This window comes from Henckelia pumila, chromosome 1, assembly GCF_033568475.1.
Source record: "Henckelia pumila isolate YLH828 chromosome 1, ASM3356847v2, whole genome shotgun sequence".
Taxonomy (NCBI): domain Eukaryota; kingdom Viridiplantae; phylum Streptophyta; class Magnoliopsida; order Lamiales; family Gesneriaceae; genus Henckelia; species Henckelia pumila.
In genome coordinates, this window is record NC_133120.1 from 101,536,159 (window position 1) to 101,557,032 (window position 20,874).

General features: G+C 43.0%; 2 protein-coding genes across 2 annotated transcripts; one reads left to right on the top strand and one right to left on the bottom strand.

The window, feature by feature from the left end:
- The first annotated feature begins 15,313 nt into the window (after positions 1 to 15,313).
- Positions 15,314 to 19,316, top strand: LOC140880636 (probable trehalase). Its single transcript, XM_073285254.1, has 11 exons — positions 15,314 to 16,142; positions 16,504 to 16,623; positions 16,724 to 16,839; positions 16,952 to 17,052; positions 17,294 to 17,403; positions 17,555 to 17,627; positions 17,709 to 17,867; positions 17,963 to 18,050; positions 18,445 to 18,544; positions 18,650 to 18,863; positions 18,955 to 19,316. Exons 1-11 carry the CDS (start codon positions 15,538 to 15,540, stop codon positions 19,039 to 19,041), a joined length of 1,773 nt encoding a protein of 590 aa, XP_073141355.1. The 5' UTR covers positions 15,314 to 15,537; the 3' UTR covers positions 19,042 to 19,316.
- Positions 19,317 to 19,711: 395 nt separating this feature from the next.
- Positions 19,712 to 20,707, bottom strand: LOC140880652 (early nodulin-like protein 8). The gene is made up of 2 exons (XM_073285279.1): positions 20,329 to 20,707; positions 19,712 to 20,227 (listed from the first exon to the last, which is right to left on the bottom strand). The coding sequence occupies exons 1-2, from the start codon at positions 20,531 to 20,533 to the stop codon at positions 19,869 to 19,871; spliced, it is 564 nt and encodes a 187-aa protein (XP_073141380.1). The 5' UTR covers positions 20,534 to 20,707; the 3' UTR covers positions 19,712 to 19,868.
- Positions 20,708 to 20,874: the final 167 nt, after the last annotated feature.

Genomic DNA, 20,874 nt, shown 5'->3' on the forward strand with positions numbered 1-20,874 from the left:
AGATCATGTTGCGAGTATTTTGTTTGATTATATTCATACAAAATAATATTTTTTATGTCTAACACATTATTTTTAACCATAAATAAGAATCGAATTAACTCATATCACATATATAATTAAATTCATCAGACCATTTCACTACGAACCAACTCCATTATTTTTTACTCGACTATTCAGGAGATAGTTTGAGTAGATAAACGAGTGGGTGTCATTTGTCGAAGAATTAGATACGTGCCCAATCTCTTGGGTTGAATTTTATGTTATTTTGTTATGACAATTGCTTCTTCTTCATGACCACGTAACTCATTTTTTATTGAAACACAAAACTATTCTATCAACACATGGAATATGGAAAGCGAAGCTTCAATTGGAATTTATCATAATCAATCTCTTTCAAATCCAAGTTCTATTTTGAATTGAACCATTCCACATAGTCACAATTAATACGTTCGAATAATGATCACAAATCCTTATGTGGGGTAATACCATTAACCAACCATGTGCTTTACTATGTAGGTTATGTAAACCAAAGTACAAAAGATGTTAGGATTTGATAAAAATTCTCGAATGTCTATATATTAAATATCAAAAAAATTGTCTATGATGCGAACATCATAAAAAAAATATCTCGGTTTTTCTTTCCCTCTAATGAAGGGACTCCCTTTTATACGCATTGACCCGGTCTCTTTCATGATTGCTCATCATGGCCCAACTGACAACTGTTTTTGTGATGGGATAGCTGTCACGTAGGATTGACCCCCCCCCCCCACGCAATACTAGGACGTACCCATACCGAGCCCATACTGTTACACAATGATGTCTAATGATTTGATTTGCAATAAGAGTACACGCATAAGAGGTAGGGGCTTCCTTTTTTATATGAAATGACCCTGGGTCCACCGAGTATTACGGGCTCCTGGTTTTCGGGTATCTATCCTTGATACCGGGGTCCCTGAAGGAGCTCCTAGGGCCCCTTATCCGGGTATTATCGGGATGACGTCGGGCTCCCATCTTGCAAGCCGATCCCGGGCTCACCGTCCGGGTCTATCAGGTTCACCCGGACTCACCGTCCGGGTCTATCAGGATAACACTACACCTCCGGCAAATAGTCGGGCTAGAACCTGTTTCGCTGTCCCGAGAGACTAGTATAGCCCTTCCCCGGTGATCCTGTATGGTACCCTAAGTTCCACGTCAGCCCTAAATGTTTCGTAGTACGCGTTGTCAGAAATCTTGTCAGAGGTCGCTTTAGCTTTCCAAGCACGCTTTGCGCATCTCTTCCGTTCAATTCAAAATAAACGGCTTAGATCGTCCAAACCTTTTATTAATACTCCTGCACTTGTGCTTTCTCTTCATCTCCTCACTGCCTCCGATCCCTGCGCGATTATCTCTGAGTATCCGTCCTTCGCTTCCACTCCCGTTACTCGTCTCCCGCGCACTCTCACTCGCCTCGTAACTACGTAAGTACTCTCTTTCCTTCATGTCTACTGGTACGTCATCTACCTCTGGGGCGAATGCCAAAGGCTCGCCTAGAGACGAAGAGCCCAGCGGTGACTCGAGTGATGCTCGTTCCGCTTCGGCTCTTCCTTCCCAACCTCGCCTTTCTAGAAAAACTTCCCATGCCAAACACTCTGTAGCCTCGTCCTCCCATGCGAGGGGAAAAGGGAAAAAGAAAACGCAGAATCCCACCCCCCTTGCCTCTATTCCGCCAACCCTGGGATGGTTCACCCATCTTTTCAGCACCTTATCGCAGGGGGCGGCGGAGGAATTGCGCGGCTCGGGAGAAATCCACATATCTTATACTTTGTTTCGCCCCTTACCAGGGAGCACACCCGATACCCCTCCGTCGGGCTGTCATACCTTTTTTCGGGATCAAGTCCGTAGCGGTCTTCGCTTTCCCATCCCTCCTTTCTACCTGGCGGTTGCCGACTTTTTTCGAGTTCCGGTTAACCAATTTCATTCGAACTCTTTCCGAATTATGGCCTCCACTTACATTCTTTTCAAAATGCATAACTTAGCCATCACCCCCCTCATCTTTCACTACTTTTTCTCCTGCCGTTTTAACGAGGGGGCTTTTTCTTTGGCCGCCCGGCAGAATGCTCGCTTCCTTTCTGATATCCCTTCTTCCCTGAAGGGATGGAAAGAAAGGTACTTCTTTATCCGCCCCTCGGCCCCTCTCTCCTTCAGGACCGGGTTTTTGGCTAGCCTTCCTCCTCAACCCGAACTCCCTGAAAACTATAAGGTTGAGGAGCCCTACGTTCGCAGCCTGGCTTTAGTGGGCCACAAAAATTTCTCTTCTCCCGTTCTTTTAACCCAGGAGAATATGATAGCTTACGGGTTGAGTACCCGGGTGGAAGATCCCCTTAACCAGGTGATCGACGCTTACGGTGCTCCGGGAGCTCAACCTGGTAAGTTATGGTTCTCTTCCTGTCGTTTGTTTTGATTTGTTTGCTGCATTCTATCCCTAATATATTACTTTCTTGTGGCAGAGCCGTCGGACGTGATGAGGGAAGAGTTTGCCCGGCGAGCTTTAGAAAGGCAGGCTGCCAAGGAGAAAACTAAGGCCTTAGAGGAAAGGCGTAAGAAAGCCCGGGAAGAGGGAAAGAGTCGCGCCGCCTCTTCCGTCTCTCCCAGCTCGTCCCCCGCTGCACCCCTGCCTCCGGTCCAGACATCTCTTCCTCCTGCTCTTCTTTTACCCCTTCATGATGGGGCTTTGGCGAATATGGTACCGGCCTCTTCCCACATTTCATCTCAAACCAATCCACCTCCATCGGCCGAAGATTTGGAGGATGAAGTTCCGCTTTCTAGCGAAAAAGGAAAGCTCTCAGGGACCCGGACATGATCATTCTGAGTGATCCGGAGGACGTTACTGCCCCTGTCCCTGCTTCTCCAACCTTCCCGACTAAACCAGACAAGTCCCTAACCTCGAACTGGGACATCCCCTCAACCAGCATGGAGCACATGGGGTGCGCCTGGGGGAATCGAGTAGATTCCTCTACCTGGAACTCTCGATTTCCCTTATTCCTGTCGGGGACCACCTCTTCTAAGGCTGCAGCGGTCCAAAGTTTGCTTTCACCCGAGGAGAGGACATCTCTGTCGGTGCGGGGTGTTACCTCCAAGTTCTCCGAAGGCTTATCTCATTCCTATACGGTGAGTACAAGTCCAATGTCCTATTTCTTTTCTTGTTTCCTTTGTCTTATCCTACTTTTGTCCTGTAGGGCCTATGCATGCTCACCAGTGTGCTGGAGGAGACGACCTCCGTCCTCCACCGGGAAAGAGAAAAAACCCATATTTTCGAGGAGAACATGGCTCAGTTTCGCCTTAATGCCGCCCGGCTGCAGGGGCTGCATGATGCCGAAGTTAGTGCCCTGCACTCAGCTTTGGAGAGCTCCCGGGTGCAAGCCACCCAGGCCCAAGAGGAAGGGCAAAGAAAGCTGGCTGCTGCCCAAGAGATCCATCTAAAGGCATCCCAGACTTTTCAAAGCCAACTGAGGGAAGCCCGAGAGGAAACCAACAAGGCTTTGGCCTTATCGGAAGCTGCCCGGCGAGAGACGGAGATGCGCCAGGCTGTGATAGAGAAGATGCAGGCAGGGTTAGTTGCCGCCTGGACGGAGGCAGGCTTGTCTCGCTTGCTAGCCGAGGATGCCGATTCCTCTTTGGAAAAGCAGATGATAACCGAGTCTCAGTGGAAGGAAACTTTTCTGGCCTCAAAAGATTTCAAAAAGATGGTGATAGACCAATCTTTTGATTTCTTTGCTCAGGGTTTCGACTTATGTTCTATGCAATATGAAGAGGCCGGGTTAAGTCAAGAAGGGGTCCCAGACATCCATCGAGCTATTTCATCCCTGCCCTCTTCTTCCATGACCGGAGCAGAGACACCTCCTGTAGAAAAGTAGAAACGAGTGCCTGAGGCGTGTTTTTATCTTTCGTTTTAATGTATTTTAGGAATTTTTTGTTTCCTTTGTAAACAACACTTGAGTAATGAATATTCTTTCTTCCTTTCCGTTTGTTCATTTGCTTTTCTTTGGCTTTTTGTTTCCTCGCGTATTTAAATTCAATGTTGAGTATCAGGATGTTTGAATTATCCGGGTGTTTAGGGGCCAGGATGGTGGGTCCTCTTTGCATATCGGGACGATTGATCTCCCGGGTTTTTAGGTGCCCGGGTGATAGATTACCTGGATTCATATGACTCGTGAATTACCCTGAGCCCTTGCATATCCGGGCCCCTGCCGGAACTCCGAGGTTCCCGTTTTACAGGATGACTCCGGGCCCCTTATCCGGGTATTATTGGGATGACGTCGGGCTCCCATCTTGCAAGCCGATCCCGGGCTCACCGTCCGGGTCTATCAGGATCACACATCCCCGGGTCTTCACCCGGACTCACCGTCCGGGTCTATCAGGATAACACTACACCTCCGGCAAATAGTCGGGCTAGAACCTGTTTCGCTGTCCCGAGAAGCATAGTATTATAAGATAACCCCGATCCGCCGATGATGAGCCGCTTGTTCCATACATGGCCCATGTATTACTAAAAGTGTTTGAGTACCAAGGGGGTGGATCACCTGGGTTCGCGGTGCCAAGGTAGTGGATCGCCTGGGCTTTAAGGTGCCATGGGTTTGCCATGGGCTTTAGGTACCAGGGTAGTGGAACACCTGGGTTTACGGTGCCAGGGTAGTGGATCGCATGGGCTTTAAGGTGCCATGGGTTTGCCATGGGCTTTAAGTACCAGGGTAGTGGAACACCTGGGTTTACGGTGCCAGGGTAGTGGATCGCCTGGGCTTGAAGGTGCCATGGGTTTGCCATGGGCTTTAAGTACCAGGGTAGTGGAACACCTGGGTTTACGATGCCAGGGTAGTGGATCGCCTGGGCTTGAAGGTGCCATGGGTTTGCCATGGGCTTTAAGTACCAGGGTAGTGGAACACCTGGGTTTACGGTGCCAGGGTAGTGGATCGCCTGGGCTTGAAGGTGCCATTGGTTTGCCATGGGCTTTAAGTACCAGGGTAGTGGAACACCTGGGTTTACGGTGCCAGGGCAATGGATCGCCTGGGCTTGAAGGTGCCATGGGTTTGCCATGGGCTTTAAGTACCAGGGTAGTGGAACACCTGGGTTTACGGTGCCAGGGTAGTGGATCGCCTGGGCTTGAAGGTGCCATGGATTTTAAGTACCAGGGTAGTGGAACACCTGGGTTTACGGTGCCAGGGTAGTAGATCGCCTGGGCTTGAAGGTGCCATGGGTTTGTCATGGGCTTTAAGTACATTTAAACAAAACACATATTGATTCACATAACAGCATGAAATATATATTACAACAAGCTTGTTTGTTTAAGAGTAATACAACTTGAGATGCAACGTGTTCCAAGGCCGCTTCAGGGTCTTACCTTGAGTGTCTTCCAAGTACCAAGCCCCTCTCCCCACCTTCCGAGCAATCTTGTAAGGACCTTCCCACATTGCTTCTAACTTCTTCACATCCCCTGCGGGGTTAACCTTCTTTAATACGAGATCTCCTATCTGGAACTCTCGAGGCTTGACTCCCTTGTTGAAAGCTTTCATCACCCTTCCTCTATAAGCCTCCATTCTTACAGCCGCCCTTTCTCGCTTCTCCTCTATCAAATCCAACTCCTGCGCTCGGCTACTGCTTTCTTCCCCTTGATAAACTTGTATTCGGGGAGAAGATTGTCCAATCTCCACTGGTAACACTGCTTCAGACCTATACACCAAACCGAAAGGTGTTTCTCCTGTAGCTGTTTTCGGCGTAGTACGATAAGCCCACAACACCCCCGCAATTTCCTCCACCCAATTTTTAACCTTGCCATAGAGTCTGGCCTGCAAAGACCGTACTATCGTTCGATTAGTTACTTCCGTCTGTCCATTACTCTAAGGATAAGCCACCGAGGTAAAGGCCTGCTGTATCTTCATCTCAGCACACCAATCTTTCATCATCCGTCCCTGAAACTGCCTTCCATTATCAGAAACTAACTTCCGAGGAACACCAAACCGGCAAACAATATTTTTCCATATGAAATCTAACACCACTTCTTCTGTAATTCTTGCAAGGGGCTCCGCTTCTACCCACTTAGAGAAGTAATCTACCGCAACTAGAAGGAACTTCTTCTGCCTGGACCCTAGAGGAAAAGGTCCCACAATATCCAAGCCCCACTGGTCAAATGGGCAGGATGCCCATATGGCTTGCATCTCCGATGCCGGCTTATGAGAAAAATTTCCAAATCTTTGACATCCTTCGCAAACATTGACTATTTGACGGGCATCCTGCTGTAGGGTAGGCCACCAATACCCGGCTAATAGAGTACGCCGGGCTAAGCTCCACATTCCTCCGTGATCCCCACAACATCCTTCATGTATTTCTTGGAGCACATACTTCACCTCCCTTCCCTCCAGGCATCTTAGTAGTGGGCCCTGAAAGGATCTCCGATACAGACTCCCATTTAAAAGGGTAAAACGGGGTATCTGTTTTCTGATCTTTTGGGCTACTGCCCCGTCTGAGGGAAGAGTCCCTATCTGCAAATAGTTAATGAGATGGGTCATCCAGGATTCCCCCTTTCCTTCCTGCTTTTCTTCCTCTACTGCCAACACCGACCCAACTTGTTGTATCACTCCCCGGCTGTTACCACTACTCCAGGAAGTAGCCATTTTGGCCAGCGCATCCGCCTCGGTATTGTGTTCCCGGGGAATCTGCTCTATGCTCCAACTGGAGAAATCACTTCCCTGCTTCTTGACCAGTTCCATGTACTCTCGCAACCTTTCTTCCTTTACACTGAACACTCCTTGTAACTGCTGCACTACCAACTGAGAATCGGAGTAAATAATCACATGTTCCGCTCCCGCTTCTCGAGCCAATTTTAAACCCGTCGCAACCGCCTCGTACTCTGCCTCATTGTTGGACTTGAAAGTGTGCAGCCTCATGGCTATCCGGGTTTTCTCCTGTGTGGGAGAAATCAGAACCACGCCCAACCCACTTCCTTCCGAGCTGCTAGCCCCATCCACAAACACCCTCCATACTTCCTTTTGTCCGAACGCAAGAATCTCTGTCAAGAAATCGGACAAAGCCTGCGCCTTGATAGCAACCCGGGGTTGGTACTCAATGTCATACTCCCCTAACTCCACCACCCATTTGACCAGCCTTCCCGAAGTATCTGGATGAGTCATCACTCGGCCCAATAAACTGTTAGTTAAGACCGTGATTGGGTGAGATAGGAAGTACGGTCTAAGCTTCCGGGCCATGAGGATGAGTGCAAGGGCCATCTTTTCTATATCACCATATCTAGCTTCTGGTCCTTTCAAAGCATGACTTACATAATAGACAGGTTTTTGGTCCCCAGCTTCCTCTCTTATCAGTACGGAACTCACAGCATGCTCGGTTGTAGAGAGATATACCCACAACCTTTCTCCGGGCTCTGGTTTGACTAGAACCGGCAGATTAGCCAGATGTTCCTTCAAATCCTGAAAAGCTTTCTCGCATTCTTGAGTCCATCCAAATTTTTGGGTCTTCCTCAACACCTGGAAGAAAGGATAACTCCTATGAGCCGAGCGGGCGATGAATCGGGACAGGGCGGTGATTCTCTCTGTTAACCGCTGCACTTCCTGGATAGAGGTTGGTGAGGGCATTTCTTTCAATATTTTCACCTTCTCGGGGTTTACCTCTATCCCTCTTTCAGTTACCACGAAACCCAAAAACTTCCCACTCTTGACTCCGAAGACACACTTGGCTAGGTTAAGCTTTACTCCGTACTTCCGAAGAGTATTGAAGGTTTCTTCTAAATCGGGAATGAAATCCCGTCCGGTTCGGGACTTTACCAGGATGTCATCTACGTATACCTCCATATTCCGGCCAAGCTGGTCCTGAAATACCTTATCCATCATCCTTTGATAAGTAGCCCCTGCATTCTTTAACCCAAACGGCATAACCACATAACAAAAAGTCCCTCCGGAAGTGATAAAACTAACCTTGTTTTGATCCTCCTGTGCCAGGGGGATTTGGTGGTATCCCTGGTATGCGTCCATAAAGCTGAGTAACTCAAAGCCTGATGTGGAGTCCACCAGTTGATCAACTCGAGGGAGGGGGTAACAATCTTTAGGGCAAGCTCCCGGATATGTCTTGCCTCTTTTAACTCCCGAACCTGGTCAGCGATGACTTTGTCCTTCTCCGCCCCAAAATGCCGCTTCTTTTGCTTAATAACTCGAGCTCCCGGGAGGATATTCAGTTTGTGCTCGGCCACTTGAGATGGGATTCCAGTTAATTCTTGGGAAGACCAGGCGAAAACATCTGTATTCTTGGCCAGGCACATTTTCAGCTGGTCCATAAGGCCGGCCTCCAAATCCCTAGCAATCTTGACAGTTTTTTCCGATTGTTCTGGGAATAACTGCACTGTCTCATGTTCCTCCTTAACTTCCCCTACCGTACACACTTCCTTTTTGCCAGGATCACCTCTTCCTTGCTCACCCCGGGCTTTCTTGTTATCCACTCGTACCGTATCAGCATAACACCTTCGAGAGGAGGGTTGGTCTCCCTTTACTTCCCCTACCTGGTTTCACACTGGGAATTTGATCTTTTGGTGATATGCAGAAGCCACAGCCATGAAGGCGTTCAAAGCTGGTCTTCCTAAGATGACGTTATAGGAAGATGGAGCTTCTACTATTGAAAAGAGAGTCATGATAGTTCTTCTCAATTCACCGGTTCCCAAGGTAATGGGCAACCATACTTCTCCCCGAGGTTGTACTGTGTGCCCTGCGAACCCGTAGAGAGAGGTTTTCACCGAATTGACCTCACATCCCAGCAGGTTCATTTGTTCAAAGGCTTCTTGGAAAATGACATTTACCGAACTCCCGGAATCAATAAAAACCCGCCTTATGTCATAATTAGCCACCCTAGCTTGGATGAGCAAAGCATCATTATGAGGGGTGATCACGTCCTTTAAATCCTCTGGTCCGAAGGTAATGACCGGGCAAGAGGTTACTTTCCGGGCTTCCAACCCCAATACTTCTCTCCTACTCCAAGATTTCCGGGCCCTATTGGAATCCCCATCAGTGGATCCCCCCGATATCATGTTAATGACTCCTCGTGAGGGTCCGTCTCGCGCCCTATCATCCAGTCGCTGAGGTGGAACTTCCTGGACTTTTTCCGAGACAGCCTCATTAGGCCTGTGTGTCGTTAATCCTGGTGCCCGATAAGGTCCTCGCTGTCTTTTATCCATCCGCCTTTCCTCTCCTGCCATCGGCCTTTTTGCTTCCGGGACGCGTCTCCTGCACTCGCTGGTATCGTGAGTATTGACCTCGTGGATGGAGCAATATTTTCCCGCCCTTTTATGAGAGGTCTGCCGGACCTCTTCCTCGCACGCATGGACCCCTCGATCTCTAGCTACTTTCGGCGGAGCATGAGCCATCAACCTCCCCGGATAATCATTCCTCCCTCCTCCCGAGTTATTCCTATTTCCTCTTTCTCTGTTTCCTTCTCGCTTATCTTTATCCCTCTTTTGCTTCTGGGCTTCTTCCATGTTGATGTACTTTTCAGCCCGGGCCAAAAGGTCCTCAAAGTTTCGAGGAGTTTTCTTTACCAGCGACCGGAAAAATTCTCCCTCCCTGAGACCCTGAGTAAAGGCTGTGATCCGGGTTTCCGGTGCGCACGCTGGAATCTCTAAAGTTATCTTGTTGAACTTCTTGATATATGCCCTTAGAGATTCCTCTCCGACCTACTTCACCTCAAAGAGACTGAGGGTAGTCTTTCGGTACCGTTTACTGCTGCTGAAATGCTGCAGAAAGATTTCCCGGAACTTCTTAAAGGCACCAATGCTTCCGTCCTCCAAGTTTTCAAACCACCTTTGGGCAGAATCTTCTAATGTGGTTAAGAACACTTTACACTTGATTTGATCATTATAACAATGTAACATGGCCACATTTTCTAACCGGGCCATGTGCTCTTCTGGATCACCATTACCATCGTATTCTTTGATCTTCGCTGACTTGAATTGTAATGGCAAGGGCTCTTTAATAATCTCCGTCGAGAAGGTGCATCCCGAGCTTTTGACTCGCGAAGATTCCCGCGAGTCAGTGTTTTCTAACTTTAAAATTTTTTGCTTCAGCAGCTCCAATTCTCCCACCATGGTGACATGGGCAGACTCAGCGTGTGATTCTGCCTCCTGTTCCATCTGCATGCCCTCTCGCCCCCCTCTTCTCTTCTCCTTTTCCTTTCCTTCTTCCCGCACCTTATCTACTGTTTTCTCCTGCTCCTTCCCTGGTTCCTCCTGGTTTTTCTCCTGCTCCTTCTCCTGCTCAGCTTCCTGCTGTTTCTCCAGATCACCTCCCCTCTTCTCATGTTGTAGAGCTAGGATCCTTTGTAACGCTGCCTCTACCATGGCGTTCACTTGCTCCTGCAGATTTACTATCGCTCACTGGGAGCTTTCAGGATCCTCGATAATCGTCATATCAACGTCTTAGATCTCAATTTCCCACAGACGGCGCCAATGATGCGAACATCATAAAAAAAATATCTCGGTTTTTCTTTCCCTCTAATGAAGGGACTCCATTTTATACGCATTGACCCGGTCTCTTTCATGATTTCTCATCATGGCCCAACTGACAATTGTTTTTGTGATGGGATAGCTGTCACGTAGGATTGACACCCCCCCCCCCCTCAATACTAGGACGTACCCATACCGAGCCCATACTGTTACACCATGTTGTCTAATTATTTGATTTGCAATAAGAGTCTGCCACACGCAAAAGAGGTAGGGGCTTTCTTTTTTATATGAAATGACCCTGGGTCCACCGAGTATTACGGGCTCCTGGTTTTCGGGTATCTATCCTTGATACCGGGGTCCCTGAAGGAGCTCCTAGGTTCTCGTTTTACAAGATGACCCCGGGCCCCTTATTCGGGTATTATCGGGATGACGTCGGGCTCCCATCTTGCAAGCCGATCCCGGGCTCACCGTCCGGGTCTATCAGGTTCACCCGGACTCACCATCTGGGTCTTCACCCGAACTCACCATCCGGGTCTTCACCCGGACTCACCGTCCGGTTCTATCAGGATAACACTACACCTCCGGCAAATAGTCGGGCTAGAACCTGTTTCGCTGTCCCGAGAGACTAGTATAGCCCTTCCCCGGTGATCCTGTATGGTACCCTAAGTTCCACGTCAGCCCTAAATGTTTCGTAGTACGCATTGTCAGAAATCTTGTCAGAGGTCGCTTTAGCTTCCCAAGCACGCTTTGCGCATCTCTTCCGTTCAATTCAAAATAAACGGCTTAGATCGCCCAAACCTTTTATTAATACTCCTGCACTTGTGCTTTCTCTTCATCTCCTCACTGCCTCATTCGCCCCAGAGGTAGATGACGTACCAGTAGACATGAAGGAAAGAGAGTACTTACGTAGTTACGAGGCGAGTGAGAGTGCGCGGGAGACGAGTAACAGGAGTGGAAGCGAAGGACGAATACTCAGAGATAATCGCGCAGGGATCGGAGGCAGTGAGGAGATGAAGAGAAAGCACAAGTGCAGGAGTATTAATAAAAGGTTTGTGCGATCTAAGCCGTTTATTTTGAATTGAACGGAAGAGATGCACAAAGCGTGCTTGGGAAGCTAAAGCGACCTCTGAAAAGATTTCTGACAACGCGTACTACGAAACATTTAGGGCTGACGTGGAACTTAGGGTACCATACAGGATCACCGGGGAAGGGCTATACTAGTCTCTCGGGACAGCGAAACAGGTTCTAGCCCGACTATTTGCCGGAGGTGTAGTGTTATCCTGATAGACCCAAACGGTGAGTCCGGGTGAAGACCCGGATGGTGAGTCCGGGTGAACCTGATAGACCCGGACGGTGAGCCCAGGATCGGCGCAAGATGGGAGCCCGACGTCATCCCGATAATACCCGAATAAGGGGCCCGGGGTCATCTTGTAAAACGAGAACCTAGGAGCTCCTTCAGGGACCCCGGTATCAAGGATAGATACCCGGAAACCAGGAGCCCGTAATAATCGGTGGACCCAGGGTCATTTCATATAAAAAAGGAAGCCCCTACCTCTTTTGCGTGTGGCAGACTCTTATTGCAAATCAAATCATTAGACAACATGGTGTAACAGTATGGGCTCGGTATGGGTACGTCCTAGTATTGCGGGGGGGGGGGGGGGTGGGGGGGTCAATCCTACGTGACAGCTATCCCATCACAAAAACAGTTGTCAGTTGGGCCATGATAAGCAATCATGAAAGAGACCGGGTCAATGCGTATAAAAAGGAGTCCCTTCATTAGAGGGAAAGAAAAAACCGAGATATTTTTTTTATGATGTTCGCATCACTCTAAGAATATCAACTTATGTCTTATAAATAATAAACTAGAGCCATATTTTGACTGAAGGACCAAAAAAATATCAAAACGGTAAACAAATTGATCCTTAATAAACAAAAAAGATAGATATATAGAAGAAACTTAAAGATATTGATAAAGTACTCTATTGGTTTAAGATGAAGGTAAGTTTTATTATAATTTATGTATACATTAGTAGGTTTTTCATAGATTGAAATTCTAATCATACGTGTTTGTCTCTTTATATTTTGACCTTCTTATCAGATTTAATTTTCAACAATTAATTTCGTTTATGTAAATTTTAGTCTTTTTCACGTCGCGTTGAAGTGTGGTCAATATGACATTGACAAGTACATCGACACGTACATCGACATGATGATCATATGCAATGTAAAATGAATGTTCATGTAAATTACTAAAATTGAGGGAAAAAATTGAAAGATATGTCGCGTCAAAGTGTGGTCATATGACATTGACACATCGATCGACAACATGATGGTCATATGCAATGTTAATTAATTAACGTTCGTGTAAATTACTAAAATCAAGAGAAAAAATTGAAATAAACGTTACTAGAGTAAAATTTATAGGAAAGTGATCATAATGATCCAATAAGTTTGTCTTTCAGTTCATATTCAATTTTTATTTTAGTTGTGTTTTGACTTTTATCATTTTTCTTTGAAATGATTATATTATATCAAAAAATAATGATATGCCAATAAACATTACTAATATATGCCTCTTCATCACACAAAACCAAAACTCAAAATTAAATATTTACGAACTAAAATAAAAATTACACAAACTTATAAACATCACCAACCTTGTGTTATGTTGGCTTGGAATTTTAATTATTTATATATATTAAATGGTCTATATTTTGTTTTAATCATGTATTAAATAATTTTATTATTAGATTAACAAAATATAAATTTATTTTAATAAAAAAATTTTAATATTTACTTCGAATAACATGTGGTTATTTATATATTTTTATTAAATTATTTGTTGTATCTACTATTTTAATCAAACTAATTTTTATAAACTTATTTGAATTAATTATTTTATTATATTAAATTAAGCTCCAATAATTTGTTCCTAAATATATAATTAATTTTACAATTATTTAAGCACGAGATTTACTTGTATATTTATATGGGTAGTTTAATAAATTGACAAATGAATAATTTTTGGAATAAAGTAACAAGGAATATTTAAGATATTCTTTTATACTTGGTACTACATTATGTTATTTTGAAGTTAAAGCTGAAATAAAATAATATAATACAATAATACATATCTATCATTTGGTAGATATGATGAGATAAATAATACATATATAAGTAATACAATGTAATAAAAATGATAGTATATATAGATAGTATTTCATTTGAATGATATATTATAATTTATTTGATTTGATTGATTAAATGTTATATAAACATGATAAATTAACATTTTGTCCTTTTAATAATAAATAAAATATGAATAATATTATTTATAAGGAGTAATATAATATTTTAAATTCAATTATTTGATTGATGTAATATCTTACTATATATGTAATGGACTGGGCTGGCCCAGTCATTCTTGCACTCATGGTCTTCTCCCCCTAGTGGGGAGTTTTTGTCCTCCCTAGGAATCGAGCTAGCTCAATGATACCAGGAATCATAAAACTTTGTATTTAAGCGTAGGGTACAAGGTTCGATTCATGGGGAGGGCAAAAACTCCCCCCAGGGGGAGAAGACCATGAGTGCAAGAATGACTGGGCCAGCCTAGGGGAGAAGACCATGAGTGCAAGAATGGCTGGGCCAGCCCTTTTTTGTAATGGACTGGGCTGACCCAACCATTCTTGCACTCATGGTCTTCTCCCCTGGTGGGGAGTTTTTGCCCTTCCCAGGAATCAAACCTTGTACCCCAGACTTAAATACAAAGTTATAAGATATATATATATATATTTTTTGTGAATATTTGTTTAGGAAAACGTTATATTATTATTATTTTTTAATTTTACAATTTATTATTTAATGTCTTTGTTAAAAAAACGACATGTACGAGCACGCAACGCGTGCATCGGAATACTATTATTATATTATAGTAGAGAGTCTTTAATTAAATAACTTTAAATTAATTGGTGAAGCTTGAGATAAGATAAATTATAGATTGATTAATAATATTAGTAATCCACCAAACTTCCCTAAAATAATATAATACTTTACACTCCTAAGTAGTGTCCAAGTTGGTGGAGTAGGTGAACTCTTGGTCAGACATCAGAAGTTTGATTTTCCTACCAACAACTTTTTGGATTAGTCTGTCACACAGGGCTTGAAAAGAATGAGGTATATAAACTCAGTCTTGTTTTTAATTCAATAGATAGACCTATGAATAAAAATACATTGTTTTCTCTCTTCTAATATTTCCATTCTTTTTTTCTTATTTTTTTTCCTATTTCTTTCTTTTTTAGACTTGGGTCGACATGGTCGACCCAGCCCAAGCGGTCGAACAAGCAAGCCGTTGACCGAAGCCAAGGCGGTCGACCATGGTCGACCAAGCAAGCTGTCGACCCAGGCTTGGTCGACTGCTTGAGTCGAGCTTGGGTCGACCAAGTCTGGGTGGACCCAAGCATGGGTCGACCAAACCAGACACAGATAGAAGCAAAACAGGTCGGCGCTCGGTTGCGACGAGAGGAGAGAGTTGACTGCTTTAAAATTCTCCAAAGAATAGTTCAATATTTTTTTTTTGTGACGTGGCAAAGAATTATAACCAGTAGACCACCAATATTTTTGATAATAATACTAAACAACAAAATATATATATGGTTTGGTTCGACCCAGACTTGGTCGACGACTGGAGTCCAAACCATATATATATATTGTTGTTTAATATTATTATAAAAAATATTGGTGGTCTAAGTAATTAGAATCATTGTCACGTAAAAGAAAAAAAAATACTGGACTATTCTTTGGAGAATTTTAAAGCAGTCAGCTCTCTCCTCTAGTCACAACCGAGCGCCGGCCTGTTTTGCTTCTATCTGTGTTTTCATCGTCTCCTCCACATTCATGCACATAAAAATCCAACCACATATGACATGTACAAACAAAGATGTATATAATAATATTAATATACACCACAATTTAGCTTAAAAGGAAAAATATTCAATATTTTTTCCAAAGAATATAGATATACAACATCAAGATGTTGTTTTTCCTATAAACTTTGAGTTTCGAAACCGGAAATGGCTCAAAGCGCTCCACTGAATCTTGCAATTGCTCTGTTTTTCTCGTTAACAGCAGTGCCAGTCAACATGGACAATCCTTTTGTCGCCGTGAAGGCATGTAAGCCAACGGATCGGGGCCCTGTAATCCCCACCACCCCATTGGTCACCTTTCTCGAACTTGTCCAAAAGACGGCGTACAAAAGTTATGGGCACAAGGGGTTTGATCCGAAGCTCTACGTCGACCTGTCGCTGAAGAACAATCTCTCAATCACGATTCAAGAGTTTCACAAGCTTCCGAGGACGGAGAATGGTTCTGTTCATGTGAAAGAATTGAATAGCTTTATTGGGAAACATTTTGGTGATGCGGAAGAGGATTTGGTGCATGTAAAGCCTGTGGACTTTGTTCCAGAGCCGAAAGATTTCTTGCCGAAAGTGAAGAGCCCGGAGATGAGAGCTTGGGCTTTGGAAGTGCATTCCCTTTGGAGTAATTTGAGCAGGAAAGTTTCGGACGGGGTTTTTCGCCGGCCCGATTATCATACGTTGCTGCCGTTGAAGTGCCCGGTTGTAATTCCTGGGTCCAGGTTTAGGGAGGTTTATTACTGGGATTCTTATTGGGTGATAAGGTTTGTTTTTGGTTCTTGTTTGGTTTCAGTTTGTTTGTTGCTTTGTTTTTTCTTTCCTTCTTCTGTTTGATTGCTTTGGTCTTTTGGATTCCTACTTATCCGTGTTCACATACTTGAGGACTCATCTGAAATATGCTGCTGCTGCTGCAAGTATAGCAATCAATGGCAAAACCAGAATATACATAGGCTCCATGAAGTTAAAAAATAAAAGATTTTGATAACTTTGGAGGGATGCAGTATCCTTCTTAGTAACATAGTTTGATTCAACTTCTAACTACTTTTCTTGATATCTCTTTTGGTGTTTCCTTTTATTGTTCATCACGTGATTCCTTCTGTTGACAGCACATATGGTTGGATGCAGGGGAATGTTAGCTAGTAAAATGTATGACACTGCAAAAGGGATTGTCTATAATCTTATCTCCCTCATAGATGAATTTGGTTATGTTCTGAATGGTGCAAGGGCATATTACACTAATAGGAGGTAAGGGCTATTTGCCTAAATATGTTTCACGCTGTTATTAGAAGTGAAAGCCACTCCATTTCTCACAATGGCAAATTCCTCCGCAATGTATATTTTGCAGTCAGCCTCCTCTCTTGAGTTCAATGGTCATAGATATATACGATCGGACAGGTGATAAGCAGTTGGTTGCAAAATCACTTCCCGCATTATTGAAGGAGCATGACTTTTGGAATTCGGGTACTAGAAGATCTTTTTTGTAGTTGACAGTATCCAATTGGTTGTCGCAATTCGCTTCTTATTATCAATTTAGGTAGTGTTCGTTTTTTCATGAGCCTTCATATTTTCAAAGGGATTCATAAGGTGATCATTGAGGATGCTGAAGGTTCAAGTCATGCTTTAAGTCGTTATTATGCAATGTGGAATAAACCAAGGCCAGAGTCGTCAACGACCGTATGAAATCATTTCAACTTAAAATCTTTGCTAAATTTGCAAACAACTATGGGTCCGAGCTCTTATAAATGTATTAAATGTTATAGTTGATGATAACACTATAATGCATAGCGTCAAGCTGTCTGTACAATAATGCAGACATCTCATTTTGATTGTAAGTTGCACCGTAGCAACAATAATTATAGGATGATGGGAGCGAGAATTTGGTTCTTTGTTTCTCAAAGGTGTCTCACATTTGCAGGACCAGGAAACAGCTTCCAAGCTCTCTAATACTTGTGAAAAAAAGCAGCTTTACCGGGAACTGGCATCAACTGCCGAATCCGGATGGGATTTCAGTACTAGATGGATGAGGTAGCTTAAATTCCTTGTTCATATGGAATAGAATCTGGCATAAGATTCCAGTTCGAGAAATATGCCTAGAATCAATCAAACATGATATACTCTATATTTAGCTTGTTGCATGTTGTGGTTGATGGCTTGATTCATCATATGATTTTTTTAGGAATGAGTTTGATCTAACAACATTAACGACGACATCAATTATTCCTGTGGATTTGAATGCATTCATACTGAAGGTAAGACTTGGATAACTACACATTCAATAACTTGTTTCTTTCAATAAATGATGTGATTTGTTCCCTTTGTTTTCGACAAAGATGGAACTCGACATTTCCTCTCTGGCACACAGTATTGGGGATTCGGGTACAGCAGAACGCTATAGAAAGGCTTCGGAGGCTAGAAAGAAGGCCATAAATTCAGTTCTCTGGAATGCAGAAATGGGACAGTGGGTTGACTACTGGCTGGGCAATTCAAATGTATGAAAGCTGGTGCCATGGAGATTGACTAGAGTTAGTTCCTATCATGTTATCGAATATCTTTCGGTTGTTGATCTTGGTTTTTGGGCTTTCAGGATGTTATTACATTGAATGGTGCGAGCCAGAATAAGAAAATATTTGCCTCAAATTTCGTCCCCTTGTGGATCCAGCCGTTTGATTCAGGTCTGGAATCTTCAGGTTTTGACACATGATATTCATTTACCGTTTCACGGGTAGAGAAGTTTTTAGCTACCCATTAGATGCAGCCTTTGAGATGCGTATTGTGTTTACAGAAGTAACTAAATTTATATATGTTTAAAGATCACCCTTTCCCATGTTATTTCTTGCTAAAAATATCTAGCACAAAATCAGCTGGATCTATCAGGAGGTCAAACGGTGGTAGTGGAATCACCTTACTGTCTTCAATAATCAACTTTCTTTTCTGCCAATGCAAATCAAAATTTATCATTCTGCCTTTTAGTTACTAAGCTTTGTTACTTCATGATTTCGCAACAGTAAATGAGTTTTGTGCTTCAACGACCATAATTTTTTGCTTTTATTTCATGCATATGTTAAGATGCTAAGAGAGTAGATAAAGTCATTAGTAGTCTCCAGAGTTCAGGGCTGGTTCATTCAGCTGGGATAGCAACTTCTTTGACAAATTCAGGACAACAATGGTGACTCGCACAATGACTTCTACTTTTTTTTTTCTTCCCAAAAGTGATCATTATTGTTTCAAGATTTATGTAACCTCTGAATTTGTGTGTATTGATGATAACCAGGGATTTTCCAAATGGCTGGGCACCACTTCAGCACATGATTGTTGAAGGCCTTGTCAGGTGTGAATCCGAGAAAGCACGAGCCATCGCACAAGACATTGCAGTGAAGTGGATCAGAACAAACTACGTAGCGTTTAAGGAAACAGGAACCATGCATGAGAAATATGACGTACGGAAATGTGGAGACATTGGAGGCGGTGGGGAATACTCACCCCAGGTAAGCCATATTTTACCTCGGAGTCTCGAAAACAAATCAACGCTTTGTGTTCTAGTTCTTGGTCCTGAATTTGATCTGTTTTGGTACACAGACAGGGTTTGGTTGGTCAAATGGAGTAGTGTTGGCCTTCTTGGAAGAATTTGGATGGCCTAAAGAACTAAAGCTTGACTGTCCATAAATAAGCATGGAAGGCAAAGACAACTCATGTGATGCATTGAAGGGACAAAATGCTGACTCTTGTTAAACCAATCTGGCCATTCTACAATGGTTCAATCTCATTTTTCAAATTGGTGTGCAGAAGCCATATTTATCAAGTTGATGCATTTGGTTTCAGTTTTCGCCTATTCATTTGTATTATCGATATAATGGCTCCATTGGTTATGCTAAGGTTCTGACTTCTGATACTGAATTGTAATGATATAATCACACGTCTTCATTTTTCAAAATTTTTAACCTTTGTGCATGCAACTCATTGAACAATTTTTTTGCGAATATAGTATGAAATTTGTTAGGATGATTATGAGATTTTATTTTATTTTCTTTTTTTGGGGTAAAGAATTGCTGGGGTGTTTATGTTCATGATTAAAAGGGGATTTCAAAGTACTTTTCGTAAATAAGGAAAGAGTATTTTAAAAAAATTAGTGCATCGGATGCATGCATTGAATACTTATATAATAAGTTTTTTGTAATTAATTTAATTATATTAAATAAGATTAATATTGTAATTAGAAAAAATGAAGGTCATTTGGGAACTTGGCAAAAAAAAAAAACATAAACAGAAAGGAAGCTCTCGTAGATATATCATCTATCATGCCAAAGAATAAGAAGGTACGAAAGAAGCAATAGGGTGTTAGTGGAATGGAATATATCACATGAAAGTTTATTATTTAAATGTAAAAAAATTACAGTCTCAATAAATCAATCTCATTCATTGTGCCGACTGCCGACAAATCAAATCCTTTTCTCAAGGATCATTTCACGAATCAAGACAAAAATAACACAAGATCAGAGCATATAAAAGGAAACAATCGCAGCAGATATCATAAAAACAGGAATCTCGAGGAAGGACGAAGCAGAAGCCTGGGCTGGAATGGAGCCAAAGACAGTAGGATAAGAGGGAGCAGCAGCCGGCGCCGATGAAACTGGAAAAGATCCATTCCCATACACAGAAACGTGGAGCTTCTGTGATTTTCCACAGTGCCCATCGGCTCCACTGATGAAGTAAAAATCTCCAGGCTTGGTGATATTGAACAAAGAGTTGCCATCGTTCATGTTCAAGATTGAATCTTTCAGATTGCAGCTGTTGTAGGATTCGACATCTCTGACTTGGATGACCGAATCTCGACTCGGAGGGTACAAGAAAACTGCCCACAAAAGCAAATTACAGAACAAACATGAATCACTCCACCCCCATTATGTGTGTGAGTGTGAAGAATCTGGTGGATTCAGAATAAAATGTACTTACAGAGGGAGTCTCCCATCTTGAGATTGTGATATTTTGACCATTTATCGTAGACTTGTGGATTTGAAGGAGTGGGAATCCCCCATGAATCTAAATCCCCAACTTTGTATGTGTTGCACAATGCTCTGGTTTGGATTGATGCAAGAAAAAGAATGGAATAATAGTTCAAGAAATATATGAATCTTGGAGGTTTTGTGATATTAGCCATTGGAAAATAAATCTCAAGCTAAAGAGTGGAAAAACGCAGATCCTGTGGGTTCGTATGAATGAACATATATATATTATTGGACACAGATTTGAACCGTGTTTACACTGATTGTCATAATGACCACTATGTCCTTCACATCTGTCTCTTTTTCCTCTCTTTTTCCTCTCACAGTTAAACATTTTACCTTTTTATATGTTTGAAGAAAAAAAAAACAAGTGCTTTCGCTAAAAAAAGTTGCGCTTGATAGTTTTTTCATATTTTAGGAACATTTAAAAACTGAGAAGCCAAAAAATGTGGCTTATGTTATAAAAAAATATTCTAAAAAACCATGATGAAAATAA